Below are 14,590 nucleotides of genomic sequence, written 5' to 3'. Positions count from 1 at the left end.
ATTAAGTGTTTCTAGAGGAAAAATCAAAACAGTAGGATGTGTTCTATGGATTAGTATCTAGTATTCTCAGTTTTGTAACCAGAGGTTAAAGTTTTCCATTAATCAACAGGACAAAAGGAAGTCATCAATAAAATCAGCTACACTTCGAGTCAAAAGAATGTTATGGTTCAAAACCAGAAAACTGTGCATACCATGCTGTGATCCACACGGAAAAAGGCCAGCTGGCATGGCTTGTTTAGAAGGTTAGCAAAGGCAATGAAAGCATCTGCCTCCTCCAGATTGAGAATGAGCACAGCAGCAATGAAGGACATCCCTTGTACCTTCAAGTGGGAAAAGCATCGGGCAAATATAGGTGAGTAGGTTCAGTACATCTTATATCTTTGGAAATGCAAATATTTACAGTCTGCAATATATCAAATACCATTGCATAACATTTCCAGATGAACAGAAACAACATGGATAAATAATTTTTATGCATGCAGTCAATTTGATTTCAGCAGGACACACAATCTTTCTTCAGACGCCGGTTTTAGGTGCTTGGTGGAAATTCTGGGAGGTCTCATGATCACCAGACCTTGGGACTTGGAATGCAAGAAAGTTAAAACCACACAGGCTGGACGCAGAGCTCATAAGAGACAAAATTTGGCCTTAAGTTCATTGTTAAGCTATGGGAAAAGCAGACATGGAGGAAAAACCTCACATATGGGACAGTTTAGACCCAGTCAGATATGTTGGAATTGAGACAAAATTCCATTACAGAACAGTCAATACGTATCTTTCCACTTGCCAGACAGTATTTTTTCACATACATAAAATTACTTTTAAGTGGTTAGCAACAATGCGAGTTTATATTTTTCCATGATTACTCTCTCAAAAACACTTTAGTCTGCAATAAAAGTGAAAAGCATTATTCTTGTAGTTGTTAACTGATGATCTGAATACTCATTATTACAAAAAATACTGAATACTCATATTATAAAAAAATAATTTTACCAATTTCAACTGCAAAGATGATTATTCTGCGGTTTCTAGGCATTTATGCTGCCTCCTCCTCATTTAAAAAAATGCACTCAGTATTTTAACCAACTAGGGAAAAAAAGTATTGATATGCATCAAAACCAGTCCCGCAGCTTTCCATTTTTGTGGGACAGATGGGTGTGGAAATAAGATTACATTAAATTTACTGCCATATTAACATTTAAAAAAAAAAAAAATCTCTGATCAGCAATATCCAGGCTAGCTGTGTTCCTAACGAAAAAGAGAAGACCTAACCATGAAAAATTACTTATTTGCCTTTTAAAACTCCACCCTGGGAACAAGCAGTCTCAGAACCTGCAGAGTTTGTAATCTCACTCAAAGAGTATGGGAGGGTCTCCAAAAATGAGGTCACAGATGACAGAGTTCAGGGCTAAAAACATTTGAACGTGAAAAAAACAACTAGATATTGATGCAGAGTCCCAAACATGTCTGATTTACAGAGGAAAACACACCCTGCCCTATATAATGCTTTGTTGCATGGATTAGACTTAAAACTCTTCAAGTGCTTTTTAGCCCAGAAGCGATTAGAACTTGTGAAAGGTGTTCCTAGCTACCGCCAGGAACAAAGAAAAAGAAGAAAAAAGCATCCGTTTGTTATTTAACTGCTTCTCTAAGCTGACATCATTCAGAGAGATGTTAGGTTTAGCTGGTTTGTTTGCGGGTTTTTTGGCAGTTTTTTATGGGGGTTTGGATTTTTTTTTTTTTTTTTTTTTAAAAACACAGTAATGTTTGCTGCAAACAATCTTATCTTCACTGAACTCAGATGGAGCAATTAATCTTTGACATCAAGACACGAATAAGGAGTTTCTGGACTTTAGGACGTGCAGTAGTGAAACAGAGTATCACTATGGAAATGGCAGCAGTAGGGGCAACACTAGGACAGAACAGACCCACTGGAAGTCCGCTAGCGTTTTGTTTTTTTCTGTAGATACCATGGGTCTGTCAAAACTGTAATGCCTTGTGAACACATCCATTTAAATTTTTCCATGCAAGCCAGATAGTATACTCATCCTTGACATTCAGTACATTTTTAGCTATTTATCTCTAAGAATTACCATATTGTAACTGCTATGAAATGAATAAGTGCTAAAGTTGAATTAATTTTTTTTTAAGTGCTAGTAGCATGAAGTTTAGATAACCTGCTTATTTAATACACTCTAATAGATGACATCTTAAGCTTATTCGCCATGTTATAAACATTTTACAGCAAATACTTACATATCCCACATCCGGTCTGTAACATGTATATGCTCCTAAAACACTATGCAGGAGATCATGATAAGGACCACCCTTAATACAAGGGCAGGGAAGAGGGGAAAAGAAAAAAAAAAAAGTTTTTTTTTTTCAAAATCACTTTATACACACAGAAACGTAACAAGCCAGTATTTTAAGATGCAAGTGAGCCAGTGAATTATTCCTTTGTTCACATCTAGAATAATACCAGTTTTTACTCTAAGCATTACCATGTATGCTTTTGAGATGTTAAAGGAAAAGTAACAGATCAATAATCCTATGAAAGAATTCAGTGGAAATCAGTACATAAGGGAAAATGAAGATATCTGGTACACATCCAGGGTTGGTTTTTCCTTTTCAGAGACAGTGGATGTTTTAATTCTTAGTAACACAAGTTACTGTATTACAGTAGTGCATGCTATTTTATATACATGTGTATGCATATGTTGTATCTATATAAAAATCATAAAGCCTGAAAACGTGTACTAAAACACATCAAGACTTCTGCAGAAGCAGTGAGAATATTCTCATTTTTGTATGTAATTTCATAAACAATAATAGAAACCACATGCAATTTTTCCAGGAGAAAAAGCCTTACAGCCCATCATTAAGTGTCCCTACTTTATTCTGATTTTAAAAAAGAAAAAAAAAAAAAATAAAGAAGATGACTCTACTGTTGTATGTAGCAAAGAACTAATTTTACTTTTGTTGTTTGAGACAAACAACTTCCAAAAACTCTTCCATATTCAGCCAGCTAGGTTTCTTTTCTTAACTATTCAGAAGTTTAAAGTTGTCATAACTAAAGTTACAGAAATCTCACCTTCTGGAAAATATACAGGGATGGAAATGTGCGTGATATATCCAACTTAATTAGCTCCAGACTGGCCTCACGATCAGCAACAGATGCACCTGCATCTGCAACCAAAGCCAACACTTATTAAAGCTGATAGATAAATTCTACAGACTTCAGAATAAAACTGCCATAGGCACATAAAGACTTTTAGGATCTAAGGAAGAAAAGTTACCTCGTTCTAATTCTTGGAGTGCGCTTCTACAGTGCTATACTTCAAGAGCTAAAACTGCCCATTGATACCTGATATATGCCATCAACTCCAAAAAGTGAGGGAAACGATCAGTAATTATTACCTGTCTACTCATTCTTTTTCAAGTCATACACCTTTACACCATTAAAACTTAAAACCAACAGGTTACCTTTTACTTCTGTAAAACACTCTGGCTAGGCCCAGACTGGCCCTGCATTCACTAGAATTTGAACTTTGCCCAGCCCAGTCCTCAAAACCCTGTTTTCTTTCTTATCTTCTACTGTGACTTCAGTTACCGAGCCTGTGCAAGAGCACAGAGTGAGATCCAGTGATCCAGTGGGATCTCATTTGTCAAATTTTTCATTCCTAATGTGCTCATTTGGTAGCTCATTTCAACCAGCAGCATTGAAATATACTCTGTACACTAAAAGAAAAAGATGAATTACATCATTAACACAACAAGCCAGCACTTCTTCACTGGCAAAGTCAAGCATGTTACTTTTGAAGTCATGCTTTTCTCATGTCCCATTTTTACTGAAGGTGACTAAAATATACAGAGACACTCCACTGAAGTTTCTAGAATTGACCGCACAGTTATGATCTGCAGAAGTTACATTACTTCTGAGCCTCATTAGCTCTCATTTGACTCGGATTTTTTTTTGCATCCTTAGGAGTGGCATTCCTCAAATGGCAGGAAAAAAAGCAGCATTCACTCAAGAACCTCCAGAAGAAATTCAGCTGGCCCTTGAGTTCTCTCTACCCTGTCCTCTAGGAGAAAAATACACATGGCACTTGGGGAAAAGGCTCTTTCAGCGGGCTTAAACCAGTCAAGAGCCTTCTGGGAAGTGGAAAATTGCAGAATTTGACAAACAGGCTAAACACAACCTGATCTGCTGAAGCATCTCTGAAAGCAGCATTTTCTTCCAGCCCTCCTAAAACTAAGATAGTTGCATTCAGGAGTGAGTGGGACTGCTGCAGGCTGTGTTAAGGGAATTTAGGAGAAAGAAGGCAGTTACAGAGAAAGAACATGCACGATCTAAAATAAAAATTTCAACAACTGTTGCTTAATCCCTCCTTTCTCTCTCAAAAGGAACTGGTATTGGTTAATTTGGGATAATTTCATTTGCGACAGTATCCATTTAGAGTATTCCCAAGGAAGATTATAATCTACGGTATAAGAAACTATGGATTTATACAAGAAATTCGGTTCAACTCCAAAAGAGGAGTCACTGGGGGTCTTTTGAACAGATGTGACAGATACATCTTTTGATGAATGTCTTGTCTTCAAGACACAAAAAGATACTCTTCATGCTTTAATCTTTATCTGCCAAAATAAAGTGTTAAAGATATTTGAACAGGAAAAACCTTCAGAACTACTCGAATGTTAAATGAGGCTAAAATAATGGATCTTCCAGGCTTTGCTACCAAAGAATAGTAATAAGCACAGTGGGCTGGCTTGGTTGCTTTTGAACCAGAGATGAAAATCCTGTTACTCTAAGTTCTCCCTTATTACTACATTTCCCAGAACATCTGACACAATCAAACTGGACCCTTCCCCCTTTCGTTCCCAACCAGAACTACTACCTGTCCAAAATAAACAAATTACCTAAGCCTTCCCCAAACTGAGCCCACACCCTCACAACAAAAGAACAAACCAACCACCCCCCCACAAACCAAGGGGCATTGCAAACATGTTTTCCAGGGATAAGCATATTTGCAGTCCCGTACACACACATTTTTTTTTATACAAGTTTCAGATGAGTCGCAGAGGTAGCCTAAAGCAGACCCGAATAATTTACAGTCAAAGTAGCCAATTAGTCAGGATAGGCTATGGCAAGTGCAAACAAAAAAAGTACTTCTTGCATTACAATGGCATTTTCTTTCCCAAAAAAGAGACCAATTCAAAAAAATAGTTATTTCACAGCAGCTGGTACTGACCGTATCACATAAGACAGCATTTAAAAAAGTAACTGTTAACAGCACACGGAGTTAATAACAAGAATATATCCACCATTAAAAACATAATTGATGCTATTTTTAACAGGGAGAATAGCCACAGGAGACAGCAATGTGATAAAACTCCACTATACATACAAGTGTGCTAACATCCCCACTTCATAGATTAGGGAGGAAAGGCCATCCGGGCAACCAAGGAAACCCAAGTGGGATCCAAAATGTGTAATATGTTACATATTCTTCACCTTTCAGTTCCACAATCAAAAGACAGAGAATAATATTCTTCTTTCCCAAAGTTGTGGAAGGGATACCAACATAAGAACCATCTAAGCAGAGCTAAGCAACAGCACATACTGTAATTTAGTTTCCCATTTCTTCTTTTTGTATTTCACCTAAAATTTTCATGAGAGCTTAGTCCTGGTATTTCAGGAATTCAGAGGAAAACACATTCATTTGAAAGTGAACTAGCACATGCAATACACGGCTTTTACTGGTATAGTAAATACTGTTAAGCCCCTCACTGACTTGTTATAAGAAAGCAAACATTTAAGTAGGGAATGACTCAGAGCACTTTTAACAAGTATTCCTAATATTGCAATTGCAGCTGAACTTGTGAGACTTTCTGGGTTTGTAAAGGAGAATAGGAGGCTGTCTAGCATTCGGGAGATCTCACCTTCTATGTCATTCTCAGAACTTGTCTCACTGAAGCTTTTCCATCGTTCCTTAGCTCTCGACAAGAAGATTTCATAAAGTTCTGCAAGGAAACAAAACAAAACCAACAACAAAAAAAGGAAGAGATAAGTAAGAAAAGTACCCATCCAAAACAAAAGCACACTAAGTATTCCTGGCTTTGGTTTTGTTTCTTGGTTTCATTGTAACCACTGGGGGCGGGGGCAGAATCTACCAGATGGTTACCACTAACCACCGGAGTACCACTATACACAGTTTTATGGTGTGCACTGTATTATGCTTTCTTCTGCGGTGAATGTGCAAATTACGAGAGGGAAATCATGTCTTAAATAATTCAGATTTTTATTTTTGTGAATGAGTTACAACACTTCCGAGGTCATCAAAATCATTAGTTATGAAATAAAGCAATTCCCCTTCCCACCCCCTTAAAAAAGCAAAGCTACAAATTCTCAATTTTAAACAGAAAAATAATTTTTTGGGGGCGAGCGCAACCTTAACTCTTATAAGACTAAAATGTTTTTGTAAGCAGTTTTTCAGCCTTGTTTCCATAATTTACCAGGCTATGATGTCTAATTGTAAAAAAATACCTATTCCTAAGGTGGTGAAATACAGTTTTTCAAAAAGCAAATATTTTTTTAACAAAAGTTTAAAATTTTCTTTGAAAATAACCAAGTTAATTTGACATTAAAACGTGATCTGTTAAGGCATACCAGGAGTGATATTTAATTCGTTTCCCACAGCTAGACTCCAAACCTTCCCACGTACACTTGGGGGTAATCCCTGCCACCACAGCTCTCGAACCCTTCGCGTAGCACGCCTAGGATAGGGAAGCAAGAAGAAAAAAAAAAAAACAACCAAAAAAACCAACAAAACCAAAAGGCATATATTGCACATCTTGTCTTCTAAAATCATTGGCTAACTTACAAGCAAAATAACATACTATTTCCCAAATCAATATTCAAGGATCTCTGCTTATGCTAAAGCCCCATTAAAAAAAAAAAACAAAACATTAAGCTCCCAGAACACACATTTCATGTTGCTCTGTAATGACCTTTCACTATATCATGGCAACAACAACTGACTTCTTGACAAAACAGAAAAGAAAAGGAAAATAAAGTATGTGGTTCGTCTGTTTCCAGAGGAGAAACAAGCCAGCCTTGCCTCATTTACACAACAGAACTTTACTTACATGCCTTCCCAGTTAGGTAGTATTTCATTGACCCAAATCACCATAGCACTAGCAATATTCTCTTCTTGCTTGAAACGGTCTCTCATTATTTTTTTCCTTTTATGTGCTTCTTTAATTTCTGTTAGAAATAACATGTTAATAATTTTGTATTAGTGTATATAAATTATTAGGTAAATAATTCAGCTATTATCTAATTATTTAGATGACTAAAAGATACCAGGGGTAAATTACAGTTGCGCATGAGCTAGCTGGTACTATTTCTGTTGATTGTAGGTGTATTTCTCAGGAAATTTTTTAATTTAAGCTGTCTTTAAGTTACTCAAATACACAGTGATTTAGACAAGCAAAAATCTGGCTAGAAAACTCGTAGCACTCTTCTGCAGTACACAGAATAACTAAAAAGCAAGCACATCATCAGCACTGTTTTTCTTGTAATGAATTTCACACCACATTCTATCTAAACCTTACTTATTATTTAGACTAATCAGCAATAATTATAGATAAAATTTTATTCAAAAGTGCAATTCTGCATCCATTTTAAAATTATTCAAATTTTACTGAAACTTCCACCTAGAAGGATTATGTATTTCCTTTTCTGGAAAGAGGACCACAATGCTGAACAAGAGAAGAATATTCTGCCTTCTGTTAAAAAAGGATTATTTGTAGATCCCTATTAGTAAAAAGGCTAAAAGAAGGACAGAACAATGCTATCTTGACACCACTAAGAACCACTGTGAAATTGCAAGACATTTTTATTTATGCATGCATTAGACACACCAACAGACTAAACATGCCATCCCTGATAAACTGATATGGCTGACCACCTTCATTAAGTTTTTACTGAAGCTTTGTGCGTGTAGCAATAGTTAATTTAATGAATACTAGGGCACACATACTAAAACACCACACATGGCTGACCCTCCAAAGATGCAGTTAGAGAACACGGACCACAAATCAGACCTTACAAGATGCACACCACAAGAACAGTGAAATGAGTTGTCCAATGCCTTGGATTTCTTATCACATCTTTCAGAGTAAGCTGCCACAGATCCATAGAGGCTCAATCAGTTCAGAAGCTTATATCTCTGACAACAGCCCAAATAAAACATGCAGCACAGATTCTTAAAATAGCTTATTCCCTGAATACTAAGCACGAGACTACATAAGTCCTTTCAACAATTATTCATAGATTGACACAGTACCAGATGCTACAGATATGTTTAATTTAAAAAACAGATCTAGTGGGAGTAGGAAGATTCGCACAGGTACAGCTGGTTGGAAAAACCCCAAAGCTCTCATCTGTCTTCACACTGGAATTGTTCTCAAATCCCTGAAAAAACAGATCTTTAAGCAGTCAGCTTTATTATACTTTGGCTCTCAGTGGCAACTGCAGCAACACAGCTTGAAAAAAAGAGAGTCCAACTACCCAGAAAGTCTCTAGCTGATCACATTACACAAGTAGTTTAAAAAAAAAAAAAAATCATCAAGTTGCTACTTGAAAATTAAAGAAAAGGTTAAACAGACTTTCTGAACATAGTTACATTCACTGTGGTGGAATAAGAGAATGATTTGATAATTGAATTCTGTTTTAAACTGTGTGCACATATGTACCAGAGAATAACCTAGGTATTACGCAAGGTTGTTCTTTACTGCACCTACTAGCCTACAAGCCAAAAATTACTTTATTTTTGCTGCACAGTTAAAAAGAATTATAGTGATTATTGGCAGTTAACATACCTCGTTTTTTTGCCTCTGCCACCATCTCATCATATTCTTGTCGGTGACGTAAAGCCTCCTCCACTGATTTGGCAGGAAGATTTCTGAAAACAAGTTGTTCCTGAATTCAATACACACAAATGACTTTCTGAACCATTTCAAAACAGGTTTTAATTTGGCTTCTCTCTAAGGTGAGCTTTGGGGTTGTCACACTACCAGTGTTTCAGTAACAGCAGTAGAGAACTACCAGATGTTTACTGCTTCTCCTATAGCTTCCCCCAAAGCAGGGTTATTAGATCTGCTGAACATCTGGAATGATGCTCAAATGAAGTTTGCATGAAATGACAAAAGGGAAATATTGATATTCCATATAGTTATTTATTCCAATGCATTTCTGCACATGCATATTTTAATCATGAAATATACCTGCATATCAATACTCCATTTGTTCATATGAAATCTATGATGACATATTTTCAATAAAAGGTAAAGGGTTTTATTCATTATATTTAGCCCTTTAAAACTCCCACAAAAGATGACACGTTTACCAAAGGAAGAAAGGATAGATCCCCATTCATGTCAGAGCTAAAGCTAAAGAAGCTTGCTGCAGTGCTATAAGTTCACCAGCTTAAAATATGTTTGGTTTTTGGCTGCATAGTGATCCCCTAATTGCCAAACACACACTTCCTTTCGACCAAGCAGACTCATTCCAAAACAAATCAGAACACAATGTTTGGTTTCAGTCTCTCACCCAATCTCTAGTCTACTTTGGTTCAAAATAAACAGAAGACAGTTTTGTCATGTTAATATTAAAAAAAAAAAAAAAAAAAAGGTTTTCCATCTCCTCTTATTAATAAAGTCATCTTTTATGCTTGTATATTTCCAATGAAAGTCAGAGCTGAATATATCTTCAAGGATGAGATTATAGCAACACATTATACACTTGGGATGGCACTCCAATTTGAAGCAAGTGGAAACGTCATTTGTAAAACCATGCTTATGTTAGTTTGTGAATTGTGATATTTTGAAAGTACAGAAAAGCATCAGCAAACCAGTTACTGCATATCTTACTCTCCACCACACAGTAAAAGAAATAATGCATTTACAAAAAAATAATGATAGCAATCCATACCTCCATTCAGGATATTTCTGTCTTAGCACTGAATGAGCTTATATACCACTAGAGAGAATATTGAAGGAAACACTGTATGTTCTATTTTCCATTTCCTAATTGGAACTGATTAGAGCAAACATTTAACAGTGCCATCACAAGCTTTCTCAAGGTGCAATTTGAAAGCTTTGCTCCATTAGCTTTCCTCACAGCATGTGTTCCTAGTCAGCAGGCCCTCCTCTTTCCTTCATATTGCTGAAGACTGTAGAGCTGAAAATACCGATTTATTGCCCATTTTTCATTACTATTCTTATTTGTACTTAATGCAGTTTTTGTTGCATCTTTAACTGCTGTTTCCTTGCCTTCAGCTGTAGTTTTAAGGAGCCATGAAAACATAACTGGAACAAGGGCAAGGAACAGTATCAGTGAACACTATCATCTTGGTACCAACAAAGCATTTAACTGTAGTTGCCAGATACAAAATGAGCATTCAGCATTTGTGACAGGACGGTATTTCTTGTGTTTCAAAGGCAATTCTTCCCACTCCTGCTGTTACCTACCTAATACTTTTTCTTTTTTTCTAAAAAGACTCTTCTCATAAGCCAAACCCAGGTTTGCTGAAGTAACAACTGCCACTGTTAAGTCTTCCCAACTGGTCTAGGAAATTAAGTTTCCAGAATTGGGGAAGAAGAAGGGAGTGCACACTGAGATGGCAGGGAAGAAATCCATAAAAGTCTTCAGGAATTTTCCTGATTAAGGATCCCCACGACACTGCCACAGGCAGCTGTGATATGCAGTAGAGAACAGACTGGTGGCCCCATTACAGTGAGAAAGAATTCCTCATATAGACTATAATATACTTACAAGGTTCTTCTGGAGGTACTTGCTAGGCTATTATCTGGGATGGAATAATCCAATGATACTTTCGTGTAAGACTTGTGAAATTTAGCTCATCAGAAGCATATCTAACAAACTCAGTCATCGTTAGTTCCACAGCAGCATCATACTTACGCCGGTCGATCCTCCAGAATCAAAGCAGTAGTTGAAAGGGGTTCAAATTCAATATTTTTACGTCTTGCTGATGGGGGTGGAGGTTTATACATTCTTCCTGTCCGTGCTTCATATTCCTAAACAACATTATTGATAAAAATTAAATTTCAACTTTCAGCCTCACTTCTAATATTACTTGTTTAACACTTATTAACTAATGTTAAAATATATCATATTAAATAATTTACGACAGCAAGGAGCTAACACTACAAGTTGAAGTTGTTTATAGTAAGACAGTGCAGCGTTCCAGGTCTGCTAAGTAAAGATGAATGAGAAAGTAGGTTCTTGTATCAACTTAATCTTTGATCTATTCTAGTTCAATATTGCTACTGAGCATCCAAGGATCAGTTACAGTTCAGAAATCTGCATAATCTCCCCAAACTAATTAGTGCACAAGTATATTTAAGTAATCTGTGAAGCTGACAAAGAAACAAACAAAAACCACTAACCAAGAACTTGTGTGTCTTCCCATTTCTTTCCTTTCGATTCTAGCCACCCTTAAGATCCGGTACCCTTTGCATTTCTGAAGCATTTCGCAAGACCATCAGCCCCACATTATCTAGAATTACCTCCACTATACTCAGTAACAATATAACAATACTTATCATTACAAGTCTGTTTCACATCATTTCTTTCTCAGAGGTTAAAACATGCAATCTACTTAGAAATATTTAAGAGCCTTTAATACGCACAAGATTCTGAGGAAGAACGAACACCATTCCTTTTTCCACAGAGCAACCCAACAAAACAGAAATATGAGAGAGTCTTTAGGAAAAAGGCCAGACAGAGCCAGATGAAAACCTCAAATCTCATGTTCCCTCTTTTTTAGCCTCTGTAAATAAAAAAATTACTGCCAAGTTACTGGGAAACCCATTCTTATGATCCAGCAAATCTTAAAAGGTTATCTGTGAGAAGACTTTCAACTTAGTCCCAAACCAAGTTAGCTTGTGGGTTCACACTCTCCTTAGGCACGAAGGCTAAATACTAGTTTCTCTGCAAGTCTTCCACATGCTGGAATTCAAACACAGAATACTAAGAGCTGAAAGATCATCTTTTTAAGAGAACAAATTCAAGGTACTTTAGTAATGCACTTTCACAGATCACACAGCTCTATTCCTAAGCACAGCCAAGTGACCTCTAACTTGTACAAGCTTTTTTTTTAGCTAAAGACAGTTTGTTCTTGTACACCTCTTGCTTTAATAATTGTTTAAGTAAATTCAGCCTCAGATTAACCAAAATATCTTATGTTTAAGTCACCAAAAATAAAAAATTGATCAATTACTAATTAGGTCATGTATCTTCCCAATCAAACATAACAATCTTCTCTAGAAGCTACTCCCAAATGAATCTCTCACCTAAAACACAGCTTCTTGTACACATTAGTTCTCCCAGGGAGAAACAGAGGGCTTTACACATTCAGTGTTCACTGATAACATTATAGAAACAGAGCTGACAACTTTATCATATAGCTTAAAAGTTCAGTACACAGGTGAAGTCCATAAAGTTAAATGCGAAAAGACCTCTTACAAACATGACAATGCAGCCTCAGATTTCCAGAGAAGACACAAAGTGTTTGCCCAGCGCTAAGGTCATTTAAAATGGATAGGGTAAGGAGGCTGTTGAGCAGCAAGCTTTAATGATCTCTAACAAAATTCTGTTCTTCCGCACTGGGCATAATACATTAAATGATCTGAAAAGTATAACCTCAGTGAATTCATGTTAATCTCATCTCAAGAGGACGTTATCACAGAATCACTGAGGTTGGAAGGGACCTCTGGAGATCATCTAGTCCAGCCTCCCTGCTCAAAGCAAGGTCAACTACAGCAAGTTGCACAGGGCCTTGTTCAGCCAGATTTTTAATATCATCAAGGATGGAGACTCCACTCTTGCTAGGCAGAGGCTACAGCACCCAGTATTCCCAAGTGGCTTCCCATCCAAGTACTAACCAGGCCCACCCTCTTAGCTTCAGAGATCAGAGGAGATCAGGTGTGTTCACAGTGGTAAGGCCATAGGCATTATATGCCACTGTACTTTTCAGATCCTGAGGAGTTAATCTGGACTTCTTGCCCTTTTCTTTTCCTAGTTCGTGGGAGTCAGAACAATAGTTTAACTGATGAGGAAAGGTGATTGCACCTGCACAAAACAAGCCAAAGAATGGTTCTGAAACATTCTCAGTATCTCTTGAAACAGTTTCCACACACACCCTCCCCCCCAAGGCTTCAGCTATCCTTCCAGCTATCCAGCCCTTAACCACTCTATCATACTCTGCCCCATGGCAGCATAACAAATAACTCATTTTCACACCCTGGAAAGACAAGCACAAATCTGTAGCAATCAACCTACTATTTCAACTAGAGGAGAAGCTCTGTTGCTTTTCTGTCTTCAAGAAAAGCCCAAACATGCACCTTGTAAAGAAAAAGAGCAAGAAACCATTGGCTGTCATCATTTATAGATACGTTCACACTAAAAACCTAATGCTTTGTAAACACAATGACTTAAAAGTTACTAGCCAACTGTTCTTAAATACAACTTAGTTCTAAATATTTCTAGAGTCTCTGGCCCAGAACAGTGGTTACACAAATTTCCTAGAACATATTCCTCTCCTGAAGGGTAAGACAACTTTTGATTTAAGATAATATGCATTCAACGTCATTTGGCACATTCAAACAAGTATCTTGAACATCCGGACATATAGGATTGGTAGAGTTCTGTTGTAATTCATAGAAGCACAAGAAAAATCAGAAAACCAGCATTCACTGTATGAATGAATATACATATCCTTAAGCCTAAAATTATTTCACTCCACCAAAAACCATAGAGACATTATAGGCACTCCTGCCATGCTTTATACCTCAGGCTACCTCAGCATATTCTTAAGTTAGGAATGCATCCTGCGGTAGCACCTGGAGGCCAGCATCCAGGCTGATTTACTTTCACACTTTCCAGTACTTTGTAACAGAAGCCACGAAATCAAGTTCATTTAGTAGTCAGAGATGAGGAAGCTCAAACAATACCAACCTTTTCAACGTTCCTACATACCTAATTTGTATGCAAGTTAAATAAAAAAAGCATTGCAAGATGGACATTAGAAATGAAGCCACTCTCACCCTTTTATTACAAGCAACACATTTGACTGGTGCTAGTGCTTCTGGCTATCATACATGCTAAGAACTGATATACTATTTCCAAAGCAACAGAGAAAGAAAAAAGAAAAAAATCTTCAACTGGGATTTCCACAAAAGGCAGAACTCATCACCCAACTGCGTTTCTGGAAGTAAGTACACTTTACGAACAGTTGGGTTTTGCAAGAAAAGAACGCATGCACAGAGAGGGAAAACTGTAAGTGTTACTAGAAAGAGTCAAAGCAGAGACCAAAATAACTTCAAGCTCGAACTGTTACGGCTGCACATTCCCCAAGATGAAATACATTCCACAGTATCAGAACTTCCCAATGGAAGATGCTTCTTCCTCAAGAAGCCTGTGCTCTAGGAAAATTATTTGAAGATTAGATCCCAGAGCCATCAGACATGCGCAGAACTCACTAGTCTGTGCAACTAAAATACC

At 37.1% G+C, this 14,590-nt stretch overlaps 1 protein-coding gene across 5 annotated transcripts in view; it reads right to left on the bottom strand.

The window, feature by feature from the left end:
- TBC1D12 (TBC1 domain family member 12) overlaps window positions 1–14,590 on the bottom strand; it is a 50,049-nt gene that overhangs the window by 4,207 nt on the left and 31,252 nt on the right. For all 5 annotated transcript variants that reach the window (XM_087765477.1, XM_087765478.1, XM_087765479.1 and 2 more), the window contains 8 exons: window positions 10,988–11,103; window positions 8,887–8,969; window positions 7,150–7,267; window positions 6,671–6,777; window positions 5,944–6,024; window positions 3,092–3,186; window positions 2,257–2,328; window positions 192–320 (listed from right to left, as the gene is read on the bottom strand). In XM_087765477.1, coding sequence (XP_087621603.1) covers window positions 192–320; window positions 2,257–2,328; window positions 3,092–3,186; window positions 5,944–6,024; window positions 6,671–6,777; window positions 7,150–7,267; window positions 8,887–8,969; window positions 10,988–11,079 — 777 coding nt within the window. In that variant the 5' untranslated portion in view covers window positions 11,080–11,103. The remainder of the gene's footprint in view (window positions 1–191; window positions 321–2,256; window positions 2,329–3,091; window positions 3,187–5,943; window positions 6,025–6,670; window positions 6,778–7,149; window positions 7,268–8,886; window positions 8,970–10,987; window positions 11,104–14,590) is intronic.

Source organism: Nipponia nippon, unplaced genomic scaffold (assembly GCF_047370975.1).
Source record: "Nipponia nippon isolate SJK-2023a ecotype South Korea unplaced genomic scaffold, ASM4737097v1 scaffold_3, whole genome shotgun sequence".
Taxonomy (NCBI): domain Eukaryota; kingdom Metazoa; phylum Chordata; class Aves; order Pelecaniformes; family Threskiornithidae; genus Nipponia; species Nipponia nippon.
Note: the sequence above shows the minus strand (reverse complement) of the source record. Positions and strands in the feature narration are given on the sequence as shown.